This window comes from Capsicum annuum, chromosome 1 (assembly GCF_002878395.1).
Source record: "Capsicum annuum cultivar UCD-10X-F1 chromosome 1, UCD10Xv1.1, whole genome shotgun sequence".
Taxonomy (NCBI): domain Eukaryota; kingdom Viridiplantae; phylum Streptophyta; class Magnoliopsida; order Solanales; family Solanaceae; genus Capsicum; species Capsicum annuum.
In genome coordinates, this window is record NC_061111.1 from 237,020,867 (window position 1) to 237,041,231 (window position 20,365).

General features: G+C 37.1%; 1 protein-coding gene across 16 annotated transcripts in view; it reads right to left on the reverse strand.

The window, feature by feature from the left end:
• Positions 1-19,881, reverse strand: part of LOC107848124 (ABC transporter C family member 2) — a 56,724-nt gene extending 36,843 nt beyond the window's left edge. For 4 of the 16 annotated variants that reach the window (XM_047400586.1, XM_047400618.1, XM_047400600.1 and 1 more), the window contains exons 1-12: positions 19,744-19,881; positions 18,484-18,664; positions 12,929-15,256; positions 12,737-12,761; positions 11,589-11,681; positions 10,281-10,355; positions 9,185-9,292; positions 8,019-8,153; positions 6,799-6,905; positions 6,616-6,709; positions 6,019-6,186; positions 4,816-4,956 (exon numbers count right to left, since the gene is read on the reverse strand). In XM_047400586.1, coding sequence (XP_047256542.1) covers positions 4,816-4,956; positions 6,019-6,186; positions 6,616-6,709; positions 6,799-6,905; positions 8,019-8,153; positions 9,185-9,292; positions 10,281-10,355; positions 11,589-11,681; positions 12,737-12,761; positions 12,929-13,011 — 1,029 coding nt within the window. In that variant the 5' untranslated portion in view covers positions 13,012-15,256; positions 18,484-18,664; positions 19,744-19,881. Of the gene's footprint in view, positions 1-4,815; positions 4,957-6,018; positions 6,187-6,615; positions 6,710-6,798; positions 6,906-8,018; positions 8,154-9,184; positions 9,293-10,280; positions 10,356-11,588; positions 11,682-12,398; positions 12,762-12,928; positions 15,257-18,483; positions 18,665-19,743 lie in introns of all 16 variants that reach the window. The other 12 variants (XM_047400593.1, XM_047400610.1, XM_047400597.1 and 9 more) reach the window with 12 other exon arrangements.
• Between the last annotated feature and the right edge of the window lie 484 nt (positions 19,882-20,365).

Here is a 20,365-nt window from a genome sequence, read left to right on the forward strand (position 1 = left end):
CTTTTAGTCACTTCTCACAGGGTGCGTGTCAAATCCTTCAAAAGTAGTGCAATTTTGAAGTATCCGACACGGGTGCAGCAACATTTTTGGAGAGTCCGAGCAACTTAGGTTAGAGGCATTCTGAGCAAGGAGATGTTCGTTGAAAGGGATTTCAATGGGCATATTGGGTCTGTACCGAAAAGGTATGATGATATGCATGGCGGTTTCGGTTTCGGGGATCGAAATAAAGCAGGAGTTTCTCTTTTGGATTTTGCTAGGGCTTTTGGGTTGTGAGTGGTGAATTCAAGCTTTCCAAAGAGAGAGGAACATCTTATTACCTTTCGTAGTTCGGTGGTCAAGACCTAGATAGACTTTTTGCTCCTTAGGAAGGGTGATAAAGAGATTTGTAGAGACTATAAGGTCATACCTAGCTAGAATTTCGACTCAACATAGGTTGTTGGTGATGGACTTGGTAATCAATAAGGGCCGAAAAAGGAGGAGTGTGGAGGCTCGGCCCAAGATTAAGTAGAGTAGCTTGACTTTGGCTAGTGCTTTAGAAATGGGGAAAAGTTAAAGAGTAGAGGGCTTAGGAGAGTAGAAGGGATGTGGATAGTATGTGGGAGACGACTGCCAATTGCATTAGGGAGACCGCTAGAGAGGTGTTGGGTGTCTCGAGAGGTTGATCTGGCAAGCTTTGAGGGGACTGATGGTGGAACGAAGAGGTTAAGATGAAGGTGGAGTCTAAAAATATGGCTTATGCTAAGTTGGTTGAGAGCATGGATGGTGAGGAGAGGCAGACGAATAAGTTAGCTAGGAGAGAGGCTAAGTTAGCAGTTAAGGCAGCTAAGACAACAACTTTTGAGAGCTTGTATGCGGCTTTAAAGGAGAAAGGTGGGGATAAGAAGTTGTATAGGCTTTCAAAGGCCGCGGAGCGAAGGGCTCGTAACCTTGACCAAGTGAAATGCATCAAGGAAGAGGATGGTACAGTGTTGGTTGAGGATGCCCTCATTAGGTAGAGGTGGCAGTCCTATTTTAATAAACTTTTGAACGACGAGGGGGACAAAGGTTTTATGTTGAGGGACTTCGAGAAATCTAAGAAGTGTCGCGATAATGGTTATTGTAAGCGTATCAAGGTTGAGGAGGTCAAGGGGGCTATTCGCAGGATGCGTCGGGGTAGGGCGACGGGGCCAAACGAGATTTCAATGGATTTTTGGAAGAGCACTGGCAGGGCAAGTTTGGAGTGGTTGACAAGGTTATTTAACATTATTTTTAGAGCAGCGAAGATACCTGAAGTGTGGAGGTGGAGTACGATGATTCCATTGTAAAAGAACAAGGGAGACATCCAGAGTTGCAACAATTATAGAGGTATCAAGTTGTTGAGTCATACTATGAAAGTTTGGGAAAGGGTGGTAGAGTTGAGGTTGAGAAGGATTGTGACTATCTCTAAGAATGAGTTCGATTTCATGCCAGGTCGCTCTACTACGGAGGCCATTCACCTTGTGAGGTGATTAGTGGAGCAGTTTCGGGAGAGGAAGAAGGACTTACACGTGATGTTTATTGATCTTGAGAAGGCATATAATAGAGTTTCCAGGGAGACTATGGAGGTGTGCTTGGAGGCTAGAGGGGTGCCCGTGACGTATACTGGGTCGATTCAGGACATGTATGATGGCACAAAGACTCATGTGAGGACGGTGGGTGGTGATTCGGAGCACTTTTCGATTTTGATAGGTTTGCACCAGGGATCGACTCTTAGCCCTTTTTTGTTTGCCTTGGTGATAGATGTTTTGATGAGGTGCCTTGGTGTATGTTATTTGTTGATGATGTGTTACTGATTGACGAGACTCGGGGAGGAGTTAATGATAAGTTAGAAATTTAGAGACAGACCCTTGAGTTTAAAGGATTTCGGTTGAGCAAGACTAAGACGAAGTACTTGGAGTGTAAGTTTAGTGATGTGTCGCAAGAGGCTGACGTGGTTGTGAAGTTGGACTCTCAGGCCATTCAGAGGAGGGAGAGTTTCAAGTATCTGGGGTCTATGATTTAGGACAATGGTGAGATTGGCGAGGATGTCGCGCATTGTATTGGGGCAGTGTGGTTGAAATGGAGGCTCGCTTAGGGAGTTTTATGTGATAAGAAGGTGCTTCCAAAGCTTAAAGGTAAGTTCTACAGAGTGGCAGTCTGACCGGCTATGTTGTATGGAGCGGAGTGTTGGCCAGTTAAGAACTCCCATATCCAAAAGTTGCAGGTGGCGGAGATGAGAATATTGTGATGGATGTGTGGCCATACCAGGAAAGATAGGGTGAGGAATGAGATTATTCGGGAGAAGGTGGGGGTGGCTTCGATGGAGGACAAGATGCGAGAAGTGCGGTTACGTTGGTTCGGGCACGTGATGAGGAGGGGCTCTGATGCTCCAGTACGGAGGGTGTGAGACACTGGCTATGGATGATTTTAGGCAGGGTAGAGATAGACTGGAGAAATATTGAAGAGAGGTGATTAGGCATGATATGGAGCAGTTACAACTTACGGAGGACATGACTCTTGATAGGAAGGTGTGGAGGACACGGATTAAGGTAGAAGGTTAGTGCATCAGTTAAAGTAGGGGAGCATTCTTTATTTGTGTTTGAAGTTTCTTGTTCGTGGTGTTAAGTGATGTCTATGATTTCGGATAGATAGTTTTTAGTATTATCTTGTGGTTGTAGTATTATCTAGTGGATAGCGGTGTTAGTTTATTTTGCATACTATACTAGTCTAAACGCATTTATGTTTTGTGATCGCTATATTGTTATCGGTCCTAAACCGAGGGTCCATCGGAAATAACCTCTCTACTTCACCTTAGGTAGTGGTATGGTCTGCGTACACTCTACCCTCCCCAAACCCCACTATGTGGGAATACACTGAGTATGTTGGTAGTGGTGGTGGTGTGAAAATCAGTCATTCTATTGAAGCAGCACAACCCTATTTCGATATCATTATATCAACTTATCAATCTACAAAGCCAGATTTTATTGTTCTAACTTTATTTAATATCTTTTTCATTGAAAATTTTCATTATTAATATTCTTAAATCATAAGCTATTAATATGACAAACTTTCCTTAAAAAGGAATTGTTAGAACAAATCAATTATAAAATATTAAGGGTTTTGTATCTAAAAGAAGTAGACTTTAGATAAAATTCTATATGAAGATTTTTTCTTTCAAAAAAATAGGGCCTCTCATTGAAGTTTGGATTTAGGCCGCCAGTCTTGTTGAGCTGGACCTATGGAAGATATAGCCAGCTGGTTGATAAGTTGAATTATCTCACGGCAACTAGACCTGACATTTCTTTTCTTGTGCGTGTTCTAAGTCAATTTATGAATTCTTCCTTTGAGTCGTTGGGATGCAGTTGTCCGCGTTCTACGATATACAAAGTAAGCTCCGGTCGAAGGACTAGACTTCAAGGATTGAGGACATGATCAGATCATTGGATATACAAATGTTGAATAGTCAAGATCATCTTCTTCTGATAGAAGGTTTGGATATTATGCTTTAGTAGGAGGTAATTTGGTATCCTAAAAGAGTAAGAAACAGAATGTGGAATCTCGATCTAGTGCAAAAGCAGAACATCAAAGAATGGTCATAGCAACTTGTGAGCTAGTTTAGATCAAAGGATTAGTCAAATAATCAAAATTTGGAGAAATCAATCAGATGGAAATTGTCTGTGTAATCAAGTGGCCCTTCATATTGCAAAATATTTGGTATTTCATGAGGACTAAGCACATTGAAATTGAATGTCACTGTGTCGGAGAAAAGATACACCTAAGAGATATCGTTATGAAATTTGTGAAGTCAAGTGATCAGCTTGCAGATATTTTCACTAAGTCTCTCACTGTTCCTCGTATTAGTTACTACTATAACAAGCTCGATACATATGATTATGCACCAACTTGAGGGGGAGCGTTAGAATAGAAATAGGAATGTATATTGTCTCTTTCTCTCCTACATGGAAAAGAATTATAATGTAGTATATATAAATCAGTGTAATAATATGGCCAACAAAATTCAATAATAGTTTTCTCCTTTATTCTCTAACAAATATCCTGAACTAACTAATGTGGTACAAGATAGCATCATTCTCTTAGGACACCGCGGCTTAATCACAAAGCAACAAGCTATTTGCTCAAGCGCACTCCAGTCACATCACTTCACAAAGCATACCAGATCAATTCCAAGGAGCAACACTATCCAGTGCTAGACCACAGATTGCGTTTAAATTAATTTGTGCCAAATAATAACAAGAACCAAACTCATTAGCAATGTATAACGTGCTACCAAGTAGTTGTGATTGTGGATGTAAAAGTTGAGGTCGGCGTGTATTGTTAAAAAGAAAAAAGAATTAAATTTCCTGGAGAAATATCTTTCTGGAAAGCAAAAATAATTTATGCGAGATATATAAGGTTTCAGGAGAAGGATGGGATTTCACATGAAGCTATGAACAGATTCCTTAAAGTTAAAATGAAACAAGAAAAAGGGAAAGAGGAAGGTGTACCTACTTATGACCAACTGTGTATTTCGTCTATTCTTTTTTCCCTTCTTATAAGTATATGCCGGGGGTCTATCGGAAACAGCCTCTCTACTTCTTTGGAGGTAGCGGTATGGACTGCGTACATTCTATCCTCCCCAGACCTCACTTTGTGGGAATACACTGGGTTTGTTGTTGTTGTTGTATAAGTATATGTATGTCTTTAGCCACGTCTGCTTATATTAAAAAACATAGGAGGAGGCTACAGGCTACCACATATTTGTTTGCACGAATAAGTGTATTTTTTCAGGCAAAAGAAGATATGGACTAATCTGCAAACCTTTGATTCCCATGAAAAGCATCCATTCTTGATTGAAATTGCTGGAAGTCCAGGCTCAAGAGGTGGATTGGGAAGAAGTATTCTCTCTTCAGCTAAGAGAAGCTCTTCTAGACGTTTCAACGATACGTTTGCATTAACAACCTGCAAAGCAAAACATATGAGCAACTATGTAAATTAAACAGAGAGCAGAATACAAAAAAAAGAAGTTTTGCCCATGTAAAATTTCAAAAAAAGAAAAATTCAAAGAGGAAAAGGTTAAAGAGAATGCATGGAATGTTTCCCTATAATTGTAAAACTCAATCGACTTAACGTAGTGCTTAAAACTTTTTCCTTTTTGAGGTACGAAGTGCATACTAAATGTTATCACCACAATAAATCTTGAGTAAAAAGAAAAAACTGACATTGTTTAATCAAGAAATTTTACATTATAGGAAAAGGTCCAGGAAAAAGGAAAAGGTGGAATATTTGACAAACCAACTTTTGGGTGATAAGGAAGAATAAAAATACACATCAGTGCCAAGCCGCCAAATATATTCGGTGATTAAAAGAGTTACTTATTGGCCATTCTGACTAGTTTTCAAAAGGACATATTTGTTACATCTGGGGGATGAACATGTGATTAAATTAATCATTTTCACCGGAGAAATATATTTACATCAAAAAAGTAATACTCTCACATGATAACCAAATTAACACATTGATTTAATCAGAAGTGTAATAGTAAGTTCAAAGAGAACATGCCCGAAGATCCTGCTTAAATGTGCTAATATTAAAATGCTTCATTCAGTGTTGCTTATTCATCCACAAGTCCACAAAGTCATGTCACTTAGACTTAAGGAAATCGTGGCAGTTATACATAAATGAGCAAGTCTCTGGCATCTAAACACTATTCAATTTCACTTCAACACATAACTTTAGCATCTGATAATGCCATCATTGCTGGCTAAATCTTAGCTATGGCCTTCAATTAGATGGTTAGAAATGACAAATAATTTGTTTTATTTTCCTCTTTATCTTTATTTATCATGGGGACGGGTGGTTTTAGGTGAGATATTCAATTGTCTATCCAGGAATAAATGCTACAACAGGGGTTCGTCAAAGATAGATACCAGCAAACTGAGGATTCTCCAACAATTGAAAAAGGCAGTGACACTACTTGATATCAGTATAGGAGATTGTCAAAAGGCGTTTGACAAAGAAAACCTGTGTTATTGTAATAGGAAGCATGAAGAGAGGAAAACGCAACACCGCGAACAAGGATAGAGATGTAAATGCCTTTGCTGGTGTTAGATCTCCGCCGAGAAGGGAGAATATGCCAAATGAGATTACAATCACCACAACTGGAATACTGTTCAGAATGAAGCTATTCAACTGGTATGAATAAAAACAAAGAGGATATCAATTCAGATCAAGAGGAAAAAAATGAAGGAGAATTAAGTACAATTTCAAAAGCAGTATTGGTGTTCAATTCTGCCCGCAAAGACCAGCTGTGCACCAAGGTGAAGCGAACTGTTTTCATTCATGCAGTCTTGTGCATATGCATAAAAATGTTACGGCATCCGTGTCGGATCCTCCAAAAATCACTACTTTTGGAGTATCTAACACACCCGATGGCATTTTTTAAGAGCCGAGCAACATAATGAGGGGTAGTACAGTTGATTCAAGCTGTACTCTTGCGGCAATACAACATATTGCAACTCTGCTTAACCTCCACGGAAGGCACAGTAACATTTCCTTTCTGAATAATACAATTCATGCTTCTATTTAATTTGAAACTGGGCTGGACGGCTCACAACATACCGCTCCTAGTAATTGTGATTTCCTAAACCAAGTCAGCTCTTCATTCCGAACTCCCTGAACCTTGGACTGGAAACTCTTCTCCCATGCGTAAGATCTGAAAAATACATATCACTAGTGTTACAAATCATTAAACTAGATCGTATATTTAGGGGTTACAAACATGCTTCTGCAAATGAACTATACTTGACTGTGTCCATTGCAGCCAATACTTCGTTCATGAAACCAATTCTCTTGTCTGTTCGCTGTAATCCTTCTTCCGTCAGTTTGCACATCTTCCTTATCACAAATGTCTGCATAACCGAAATATCTTTTTCATTAAGACAATAGTAAGAGAACTTATCCAAAAAAAGAAGGGAAATCCTGTGACATGGGTATAGAAGATATCAAGAATATTTGTGCATGCTCTGAGCACACAAAAAATTGAAACAAGTATAAAAGAAAACAAAGTCAACACAACCGTACAGAAAAATGAATACTGAATTTACAAGAATAAATAGTTTAACACCTAAATTCTATGAAGTCTTTTCTTTAATCAGGTAAATTGAGATTTCATTGATAAATGCATCCAGTAGATGCTGTACAAGCTATTCTGCAAACAAAATAGAGTCAACTCCACAACTCTACGCAGCCTATTCTGAGCAATATTAGGCAGGTGAATCCTTTACCAGTGAAATTATGGTTAAGACTCTCCAATGTTCAGGTAATAGATACACTACAGTACAAGTTTTGATAATGGATATTCTAAGTCTGCACGGGAAATTCTTCACTTCAAACATAAAAACCATCAATACCCTACAATCAGCACCTTTGGTTCCAGTCAATATGGAAAATGAGCTTTTTATTGTATCCATCATTATCTCTCACTAATTACCCTTAACATCAAGTACTCATATGTGAACCTCCTCCATCTAACCGTAAGGGATTGCATCAGACTGGTTTTCTGGGGAAGATGTGATACTCTGCAGCCATATAAACATTCGCCAGTGCCTTAAAAGTAACCACCATTACTTTAAATGATTCATTGGTGTACTTTTTGAGCCCATGTCGTATTGCAGTCATGCAAATGAGTTTCATAATGACTCGTGTTGCGTAAGATTCTTTATCATCTTTATACAACTTGCATGGGTTGTTTCCCCTATTACACAATTATATTACTAACCTTAAATTGAATAAAAAAACATTTAGGATAATCCTATTAGCATATGCACGTGCTCCAAAGAACTTGGGTGTAAAACCATTTGCCTTAATTACAGAAACAAGTCCTTTTCTTCTTGTTGCTCGAAAGTGCTCTTCCTCAAGCAAGCAATCCTTCAAAATTTAGGTACATAATAAAGAATGGAAATATCTTCAAGACAAATGTGCAAATGTTTTAAAGTGAGAAGAAGAAAGGTAAAACTCCTTACCTGTACAGGAAACATAAGAACCAACATAAGTGCACCAAGAAGTGCTGCAACTCCCAATTGCTGGTAAAGAAGAATCAGTGCAACAGTGATGCTAAGAGGAGCTGACCAAATAGTATGAAGTGTCAGACATGTTTGCTGAAGAAATGAAAAAGGCATCAATGTCAAACCACAAAACGATCACATCTAAAACAAACTTCTAAAACAGGATTTTAATTAGTCTAGGCACAGAGAAATTCATAGATTAATGCATCTGTTTCGTAAAAAGGTCGTTCGCTGCCATCTCTTTACACCCTTGAGGTCCACAAGCTTCAATTTCAGAGAGATTAATGATTGATAAAAAAATATTGCGATGTACTGGGAAATGAAGGAGCAAACAACAATGTAATGTCCTTCTTGATAACAGTCAAGATTTCACTAAGTCAGCCATTAGGCTTTTGGCTCATAGAGAAGAAGTGAAGCGTGTCAGCGGGCTCATCTATGAGGAGATACGTGGGTGATTTTCTAGAGAATGTGATTCATGATGCTGTTACCTATTTTCAGCATGCTTAAGAACACGGTGACTACTATGGATGTTGTATCGGCTCAAGAGACAGGGTTGAACTTTCTATGGTTTTGGGGTTTAAGGGAAGAATTTGTTCTGAATTTTGTTCTCTCTGCAAAAATATTGCTTTCAAAAAAAGAATGAGAAAGGAGAAGTAGTGGGAGCATTGGAAGTCTGGTGCTCAAGAAAAGTTGGTTAACCCATCAAGAAAATCTAGAATATGATTCCAGCATGCTTTTTCTGTGTATTATGGGAAGAAAAGAACACTCATAAGGTCGTATTACAAGGCTTTCAAAATTACTTTCAAGACTTCCATTAATAGTCACAATATTTTTGTACTGTTGTAAATTGAATTTTCTATGTTATCTTATTAAATTGGGGCTTCTAGCATACTTTTAGTCTCTGATAAATAAGCAATGGTTATTCATTCTCGAGCACTTTCTCTACACATTTTCTTAGTGACGTTATGTATCTTATGGTACAAACATGTTTCACAAACGGGCATATCCAATAGGAAGAATCAATTCCTTAAATCAGTAATCTCTGCTAGAAAGTAATGTTACAGAATATTCAACTTGTAGAAGACTGCAACTAAATAATATCAGCAGTAATACAACCAACATGCCTGAAGTGCTTCAGAATCTCTTGTCATCAAATTGGTTATCTTTCCTGATGCAAATTTTTTCCGACTTTCATGGGTTAACCTCAAAGACTTTCGGAAAACTGCTGCAATCTACAAAATTAAATGGACTTGAAACATAAACCTTCCATCCGTACATCAACAATGATCTATAAAGTTCTAGAATCAGGCGGGAAATAGACTGATGAGTTCTATATGAACAAGGATATAGAAAGATGTTCCTGAACTGAACATATACAGAGTCTACAAGAAGCAATGAGTAGTTAAACTAACTCCACAGAATAACTAAAAAACAAGCAACAAGACAATGCATAAATACAAGTCATATCAAGACTCCACTTTGACTCATATCAAAGCCACATTAAAAGAGAAGTTTAACAGACAACCAGACAAATATTTCCAATATGAGGAAATTTAATGTTTAGTGTAGAAATTGGTTTACGGAACCTCTGCAATGCAAGTATAAGAACTACCAAAATTGGACACACAAAACTTGGCTTTAATGGGGAAAAAAATTTCTTGGTTGCAAAATATTAGCATATACCTGCAGTCTATTTTGTGTAAGATGATCATGAAATGATCTCTCCAGCACGATGATTATTGTCATGATAATTAATTCAAATAAACAAGGACTATGGCCGAAACATAATTAAAAGTACAGGCAAAAGTGCTTCCTATGAGTCTACGACTCTTGATAGCTATTAAAATAAGACAGATCTGAGATCCAAGTCTTGCATGTTAAGATAAAACAGAAAGGAAGAAGAATGAGTCTCATAACAAAATACCAACAATCACTAGAAATTATACTTTATATAAGGGAACACTACATCTAAGATAGTGGTATGGACTGCGTTTACTTTACCTCCCCAGCCCCCACTTTGTGGGAATACACTGGGTATGTTGTTGTTGTTATTGTATATAAGGGAACACAGAAATTCAAAAGGAAGAAGAAGGTTAGTGATATATCCCCATTGTGTTACATAATCCAACAAGGCAACAATACAAGTCACCTCTAGATATAACCTAGGCTAAACACTAGAAAGAAGAGGGGATGAAAGAATATAGAAGGAATCTGAATTACCAAAGTAGATCTCAGGCGATTTCCAACACGCGTGACATTCTGAAAATACTGAGCTTCAAGGAGAACACCAAGCACCTAGAAGAGAATTTGTACTTAAATAGAGTCAGAACCATAGTTACATATTAAAACAAAGCCAGTCAGAGGCCACGGGAGGAAGAGAGTCAACTAAAGTTATTTAAAAGAAAACTAATAAGGTTCTAATCACACTATCAGTAGGTATCAAAGGAATAGGCAAAAAGAAGATTAATTTTTAAAAGAAGGAAGAAATAAAGAACATTAGGGGGGAGGGGCAGTCTAGACATATGGCCTCCATCTATTTGCATACAATATCTTTCAAGCCAGACCAAAAAGCCCAAAAACATATGGCAGCTAGACATTAATATCTGACTGTAGGTACACCAAACACCAGAACAGGGACCTTTTCTTTAGTAACTAAATTGATTTTATTTACCATAAATAGACTTTGCAAAGCAAAAAAACAAGGTCGGGACAACCCCAAACACTAGTACTGGGACCTTTAAGCATGCCAAATTGGTTGATGTTTCCACTGCAGAAGGTCTTGGTTTTACAGAGTAAAGTCCAATGCAAGCGGTCTAACGACGTTTTCTTAAATAGTCAAAGACAGAGAGACCAGAATAAAGCATAAGTCAGTATCTTGGTGCGTCAGTACAAACTAAATGAATTGCAATTCACAGAGTATACAATAAGATTCTACTATAAGAATATAAAATAAGATTTATACTCACAGAAAAAAAAGAAGGTAATGACAACGACAATTTACCAAAATAACTATAACCAAATGATAGTCTCAGACTTCTAGAAAATTGCTAATCACTTCAAAACTTTTCCAGTAAGTTCCAAATAAAAGCTACTATGGAACCACACGTCACGCCAAGCCTGATGCATGATCAAAACAAATAAGGACATCCTTACTACGTCCCTACTTGTCTCTAATACATGAAGCACCGACTTGAAAAATATAATTGTGGTCCTTGCATATCACATCATCTAGATTACAGCCTTTATCCAATTTTTCTTGTCATACACATAAACTCCATACTACTGCTGCATACCAAAGGCCAATACATGATGATTTTAGTGGAGATCATTTCAAAAATTTAAAGGTAAAGGTATCAAAGGATTAAAGAAAGTTGGAACCTATAACTTGTTAGTAGTTACAAAAACTTCATCACCAATCCACAACTAATTTGTCATTAAAACAAAAATAAAATAAAATATGATACCAGAAGGCATTGGTAAACCATCTTTTTCTCAGGCAACAGAAGGGGTCCATTTAAAAGTCCTTACAATTATCAATTTGCAGAATGCGCAATTGCTTTTAACCTGTAAGAGTTGGTTTAGAATAAGTGGCCCAATGAACTGGGAAGCATCATTGCCGATCTACATGATGGAAACAAACAAAAAAAAGATACAAATTTGGTATTTCAACTAAATACTCACGACGCAAGAAAACAAATGTTTCTTCAACATGTTTTCAGTGAGGGCATAGTACATAAGTAGACACTTCAACTTGGCGTCAACTGATAGTTGAACACCCAAACTTTCAATGTGACACAACTTGACATAGGCACGTCTTGCGAACAACTTAACTTTGAAAATGCAAATCTAGACGCCTTTAAGGGTGTGCATTTCAAAGTTGGAGTGTTTACCAGGCCAAATTCAACCAAGTTTAAGCATGTGCATTTTTAAAATTTTGTTTAGTTGTCAGTTGAGGCCAAGTTGAGGTGTCTATCTATGTTATGCCTTTCAATATGCCCATAGTTCATCAAGTAGATAATACATAAATTTGAAAGACAACACATGCTGGTACTTACAAAGTCAAATGAACTAAAGATATATAATATTCAATACACATTCTTCAGAAAGCTAAAATTTATGTAAGGTAAAAGGGAGAAGGGAAAAAGAAATGTGTAGATATAGAGTTATGGAAATGTGTTGCATAGATAAAATTACACATAGTACTCTATGGCAATAATGAGAAGATATAGATGACATTCCATAAGTGAGCCCCCTAAGCCCAGAGATAAAGCTTGGTTTTTTTTTTGGGGGGGGGGCTGGGGGGGAGTAATCGTTGTGTTCGGGCCAGCTTGTGCGCACCTCGATTAATTCCACGGGATACCTTCCACCTCCCACCAGCACCAGATACCTGATAACTTTGTCCACCAAGGCTAGAACAGATGGAAAGAAATCACCTAGTGTTCGTCTCTGTTGGAATTGAACCTGAAACCTCATGGTACTCAACTCAACTTCATTGAACCACAAGGCCACACCCTTAGGGGCAGATCAAGCTTGTCCACTTCGTTAAACTAGTAAAAGAAAATTACATTTCAAGCAGACAAGCATAAACTTTTACGTGGTGCGTTCTGATTATTATTCTCTGACAAAATTTGAGAAGTATTAATAACCAGACAAGATGTAACAGGAGAATCAACTACCTTCCAGAAGCCTCCCCACCAAAACCTGCAAAAGTTGAAAGATGGCAAAATGCTTAGTAACATAAAATATCTACTGACCGAGCAATGTTTTTTTTATCGGAATTTTTTTTTTTTTTTGATCAAGCAATGTATATCTTGGTATGTAAAAATAATCAGCAACCAGAAGCATGAAACACTACAAAAAGTATTTACCTTCCTCCAAGACTGCAGTTTAAAGCTCTCAAAAGCCATGGTTTAGGTTTTTGAGACTCCTCTTGCCAACTCTTTTGAAACATAAATAGTTTATCAGAATGTTAATACATCTGCTTCACCAAATATATTTTAACTTCTTTTCCCAATAAGTTATTCACTTCATAGGATTTAATTATATCTTAAATGAAGAAATGAGCCCCTTACGAGTTGTTTAGAGTGTCAGTCCGATCCCAAATATCCAGTTTCCACACATCCATATCTGTTAATGGTCTTTTATAACCAAGTTGCATAAGAGGATTCATCCATGAAAAAGTAATTTCTGCATAAGAAAGTGCGTCCATGCTATAGTTTCGGTATAGAATGGTACATGCTATACCAAATAAGAAAAAGGAAAAATCTATAATTCATTTGTACATGGGCAGTACAAAATCAAATACTCTACATCTTCATAATGATTTACACATAAAGTGACAGCTCACGACAATCCTCCTATACCTTAGAATTTTGCAACGGATGTCTTCTAGGCAATCCGTCCAAAAAGACACCTCATTTGGCACCTTGTTTTCCAGACATAATTCCATATACATCTCAGGTGACCTCGTCGAAAGGCTTGCGTATAAAAGATTGGAATATGAGTCATCCTCTTAGACCTTTTCCATAGCATACTTTTTCCAATCATGAAGTGTGTCTCTTCACATTTTCAAGAGAGGTCTACAAATCCCAGTTCTACATCTTAAAGATTGCTTCAGAGACATAATTTAGAATAGTCTCTGAGGTATATACTAAAAGCACATAAGCTACCTTTGTAAGTCTCCTTTTTTAGGAAGCAAAGTAGACAAACAATGAACCAAACCAAATTATTGTTCTAGAATGGCTATTCCTCACAATTGCTCCCTGTCATGCAGCAGAACCACGGCAAATTAGGATATCAAGACGCAACACTTATAATGCAAGAAATTACAGAAGCATGGTCACATAGATCCAAGGGCACAATTCTTCAAGGGATGAACACCCAAATCACAGACATTGAACCAAATGTAAATACGATTACCATCCCCACTTCAAAGTCAATGAATTTGAGAAGATTAACTTCCCACACATTATCCCTTCAACAAACCCATCCAACACAAGTTTGTAACTTCATTCAGTGCATATTTATGTCTAACTATCTAACAAAAATTAAACCCAAGCTTTGAACCGGGACGCCACTGACTCCTGAAAAAAAATATAAATATTAAAAGGGTTTTCCGCCATCTCTGAGTAGACCTTATTATCATCATGTACACCGATTTCTATTACCAGAAAGGACATAATACAAAAATTTCCGCATATTAGTTGAACTTTGATGCCCTAGGAACCAACCGTGGATAAAATTAATACTTCAACTTTGATGGACACAGCTTGTTGGCACCATAAGCATGGATCTGATATACCAGCTTTGTCTTATGCAAGAACCGTTATGTAAGTTCTCTTCTGAACCAATCAAGGCTTCCAGAAGTGCTAGAATTCTCCCAATTTAATTTGCTTATCCTTTTGAGTGTCTTCTTTCTCCAACTTTTTCAGCGTCCCTTCATCTATGTCAATCTTACATATAAGTCTTTCTGTACATAGAAGCTAATGTTATGTCATATGTGAATTGTGACCTCACCCATAATAAGAAAATTTGACATTTGTGTACAACGAGACTACGAATTGGGGAACTAATAAGATATTTGTAGTTTCCCCTACCATCACACCAAATTTTAATATAGAACTCATCAAACCTCCGTCTCTCCCAAGAAACAGGAATTGAAGAGGTCAAAGTAGAGTATACCAACGAGATGCGAGTAGGCTGAAGTTCATTGGTGGACATATACATCCATAAACAGATACCACATCACTAGACAAGGGTTACTTTACTTAAATGGTGATGCATCAATAATCTAGTTAAGTACTTAAGCTCCCAGGATCTGGCCTCCCAGTTGGGAAGTAAAGTACCTGAATTTCTAATCAGCCGCAATCTGTGCTCATGTCATAAGCAAGCTTATGAAGAACGGCAAACCTAAATTATTAAGTGCTTGAGGAATTTACATTAATTCCTAATTGGCTGTAATCTGTGCTCGTGTCATAATCAAACTTATCAAGGACGTCAAACCTAAAATATTAAGTTCTTGAGAAATTTAGTCACATACTGGAAAATATGTTGGTGTGCCTCTCAGAACAAATCTGCTCTACTTCAGGAAGTTCTTCATATGCAGTGTTGTGCAAACATTCACTTTGAAGTGGAGAGTAGCCGGAATAAGGATCCATATCAAGAATATAAAACAGCAAGAGCAATCCAAACAACACCTACAAAGTAGAGACAACGAGATTGGACTCAATTTAATTATTTACTTAAAATTTAAAACTATGCGATTCACTAATATAAGATTCAATTGATACCCTCATAAGAATGCACCCTTAACTTCAAGAATGTGCAAAACCCATGCTTTAAGAAATACAAGCTATCTTACTAATGAAAAGTTGAATTATTCAATTATCTATATAGACTAGACACAGCACACTCTGAACACAGAGGGCCTACATGGAATGCTGGATTCTTCTACTCTAGTTTACCTAGGATTGTGTAAAGAGAATTCATATTTTCGGCTTCAATTCAGTGACATCGTTCCGTGGAGTCTTGGTAGTTACAAACATACTAATTAAATTGATTTTGAACAACTTTTCACAGTTTATTGTTTAGAATGACAACAAGTGTCAATATATGTAAAAAGTAGTAGAATGAATACTTCTAAAACATTCTCATGGAATTGGTAATTAAGCAATTACTGCATGGTTGGCAAAAATGTTGCCTATGCTAATAAGGAATAACAAGGAAGGCCCATTACACCCACGACATCTAATATTCTCTCGTTATATTTTATGTGTCTTTGTTTGACCTTCCATAAGCCTGTCATACAGGCTAAAAGAAAGCACATTTACATGATTTAACACCATCGAGCAAAGATTTCCTAGTGTTGGTTTTTTTAAAAATAGATGGGGCAACGAAAAGGAGTTAAAATGGCTCTCAATGGATTGAATAACTTTAATAGCTTTCAATAAGCTTTCAATGAGTTTATTGAGTATTGAGGGACTTTAAATAGCCAACATAAAACAAAAATCAGCATTATTTGAATTTCAAAATAATCTAAAATATCTCAACAACTAAAACAACCTAATCTAAAATTTAAAATTCAAACTCATCTTAATTCGAAACAATTTATTAACTAACATTTACTGCAGTAACTAAATCAATTTTCAACACTCCTCCTTTGGTTTAGTTACTGCAATTTAAAAAAGCCGCTCCTCCTCAATTTCTGCTTCCGCAAATTGTACTTGGGAATTGTTTTTAAGCTTGCACACTTTTGTAACATGACATGCTTGTTTGCAATTTCCATAGATTGCATCAGGTCTCCACCAACAAAAATTCTCCAAGTGTGTTTCTTTTTACAGTGTCTGCAAGGAGGATAATTACCTTTCCCTTTTTTGTTTTGTGCATAAAAGGCACTCTCAGTAGCATTGTCTTTTTTGAAGGCTCTTTTTTGCTGTTGTGCTTGAAGAGCAGTAATTAGTTCTTCAACAGAGATAGTAGAGAGATCTTTAGACTCTTCCAGAGATGAGATTTTAGACTCAAATCTCTCCGAAATTGTCACAAGAATTTTTTCTACTATTCTGTCTTCTTTAAAATCCTCGCCAAGCAACCTAATGTTACTGACAAGCAAAGAAATATTTTCAGAATACTTAGCAATAGTTTCATCCTCTTGCATTCTAAGAGATTCAAAATCCCTTTTCAAATTCAAAATTTGCATTTGTCTAACTCAGTCACTTCCTTGATATTCTTTTTTTTGTTAGTTTTTCTCAAGCTTCATTTGCTGTCTCACAAGCAATGATTTTAGAAAAAATCGAATCCGCAACTGAATTTTGAATTACAGTTTTGGCTTTGAATTTTTTGAGCTTTTCATCTGAATGAGATTTAATCTGAGCAACTACAGAATTTTCAGGGAATGGTTGTAATGGTGTATCTTCCGCTACACCTTCCCACAGATCATAGACTTGAAGATATGATTTCATTTTCACTGACCAAATTTGGTAGTTTTTGCCGGTAAAAATTTTTGAAAATTCATTGAGAGACTGCTGTTGACATCTTTTTGGTTGAAAAATAGCCCTACGCTCTGAAAATAAGCACGGGTTGAAAATTGTAGCCCTGATGGGTTAAATGGGTAGCCTTGATGGGTTAAAAGGGTAGCCCTTGCGGGTTAAAAATGGTATGGTAGCGCTTTGGAAGAACTCACAGATCCCGTAAGATCAAGGAGGCTCTTGATATCACTGTTAGTTTTTTTAAAAAAAGATAGGGCAGCGAAAAGGGGGTTAAAATGGTTCTCAATGGATTGAATAACTTTAATAGCTTTCAATAAGCATTCAATGAGTTTATTGAGCATTGAGGGGCTTTATATAGCCAACATAAAACAAAAATCAGCATAATTTGAATTTCAAAATAATCTAAAATATCTCAACAACTAAAACAACCTAATCTAAAATTTAAAATTCAAACTCATCTTAATTCTAAACAACTTATTAACTGAAATTTACTGCAGTAACTAAATCAATTTTCAACACCTAATACATGTCATGATAATCACAAACATGAACTCTGGAGCACATGAAAGATTTTAAAGCAACAAACCCGGACAGCAACCTCACTGATGTATAAATACAGTACTAATCTGCACATAAAGATAGACAGCTTTAATTAGCAAGGAAAAAGAAAGATGTGATGTGATTGTTCCAACCAAGTGTGTATATCTGTTCATATCAGAGATTCAGAATTTATGAGCTCTCAAACCTACAAAGAAATATTGAACCCCGATATGCCACCTAAACATCAACTAGAAAGGCAGGCATTAACCAGCGAGCTTGCTCAGTCTAACACTATTGTTTTAGCTTGTTCCAATAAAGATTTTCATCAGAAGTGGAGCAACAGCTCACTTTGAGGACCTTTGTTTTTTTATTTTGCTTCTCCAGGAAGGAATTAGTGTTGACAAGCAGGGAAATCATCCTTAACTCTCAATGAGGTTTTTGACTCACCTTTTTTTCAGATGGTAACATGTAGTTTTTAAAAAAGAAGAAAAAAGCAAGAGGATTTTTTTGGTGCGAGGTTTTTCCATGTGGGGGTTGGGGATAAACTCATAAACCCCTAAATGAGAAAATATAAACATGGGGAATTTACAAGATTTTGCTTAGGATACAGTTATAACTCTAAAAAAAATGCATGCTCACTAAAATCCAAAAGGAGGAGGAGGGAGGGAGGGGGGTTAGCTTCTTATTTTTCAATCAAAAATGAAAAGTGGAACAATTACTAAAGCATTTGGCAATTTCAAGCACATAGCGTAAAACTACTCAAGTGCTTACTGACAGTAACATAAATTCTGCACTGGTAGCAAGACAACAACAAAGTATGAGAATAACGAACCACACACACGCAAAACCTTCATTCATTGTATTATTTTGAGACCTATCTAAGGGGAGAAACAACTTACTCAGTATAGTACTCTCCCACAGTCTGGATAAGATCTAGCATCACCGCATCCCCCACCAAACAGTATAATACTACAAACCGAACAGACCACCTGGCCTCACAGATATATATACCTTTGTCTCTACAAAAATCATCACCAGCATAGAGAACCAAGCGAGAATCTTGATTGTCAAAGAAATTATCTAAAGAATGATAATATGAAGAAAAGTTAGAAGTGATACAAGATTATTTTTTTCTGTTGGAATTAAAAAAATTATTATTACTGGAATACATTATGGTCTCAACTCATTCTCTAGGAAACAACTTTCAGTATATCTTACCTCATCTTTCATCACCGTCAACTGGAACAGAAGAACAACAAGGAGGCATAGTATCAAACATACAAGCACCATTAGTTTAAGGATAACGGCATACCAACTTACCCAAATTACACCTCATAAAATAAGGAAAAGAAACTTATGCAACAAGGATCAAAAGCAAATATATCATCCAGAAATCTCAGTAAGTAGCAACTATTTTATCAGATACCTCGAATTGATACAGCTATATTGGATAAGTTAGATGGATGATTTTTTCTTTTTTGTTCACAATTTTTATTTTTTATTACTTATATGGTAAACCCCACCTCCTGCCCAGGAGCCAATCAGTGGCTTTTAAAACTCTGTGTCCATGACGCAAAACCCAAAGTCATGGTCGGAGGTGAAGGACCCTTTATGTAATCAAAACTTACATTTCTGTATGTATCCCTAGATTCTATTTATCTGGATATTGGTGTACTGAACTCATACCCTTAAAGGAACTTGGGCCTAACTCAATCCCAAAAGTTAGCACATGAGGCAAGGATTGCCCAAGACCATATAAGGTGACAAATAACTCGTCCCTCCACTAATGTAGGACACTTAACACCCCCATCACGCCTAAGCCTACCAACTAGAGCATGGACAACATAACCCCAATATAGGGACACGCAATAACACTGATGGGTTTTGCTCTAATATTATGTTAAGAAAACAGTCTTGAGCCGGGGGTCTATCGGAAACAGACTTTCTACTTCTCTTGAAGTAGTGGTATGGACTGCGTACATTTTACCCCCAGACCCCACTATGTGGGAATACACTGGGTTTGTTGTTGCTGTTATCATGTTAAGAAAACAAATCTTTAAGTATAACTCAATTCAAAGATTGGATCATGAGGGGAGGATTTCCCAAATATATAAAGAGAGAAACAACACCAACACACTATCTCATAGAAAGAAGCCTACCTCATATGGAGCAAGACCAGGCTGGCCATCCACGTTCAAAGCTGACATTCGCGTGACCAATCTAAAAAAGAGCTCAGCAGTGCAATAAGCAGCTAAAAGAGCCAGCATGTTGTTATAGTAATTTGACCTCAAGAGGAACCTTTGGACTGAAAGATCTTTCATCATTTTCCATACTCGGTTTAAGCACAAGGCCAAAAGGACTAGATGAGAAACAGAGATAACCAGAGTGTTTGTTCCACATGGGGTATAAGCTCCAAAGGCATTTTCCACAGACTTTGACCACACACCATTTGCCACAGGCTGGCAATACCAATCCAAGGGCTTGAAAGCCATTGTAAGCAATACCTCGTGTAACCCTCTACAAGCTCAATACTTTCTTGTACCCTACCTCTCCTTCAAATGAAAATCATGTAACCCGGCATCACCACTGTGATTAGCCTGCAAGAGTATAAGCTCATTGCTCAGTATAGCATGCATATTTCACCCTTTTCAGAGTCATGAAAGACTTTGACTATGACAACTGAACTATAAAGTTTTTAGCTTTATTTGCAAGATATAAGTCAAGTCATTAACATGAAGGGATGCAGAGTTTAGGCAGCAGGTACTCTCTCAAACCCACTGC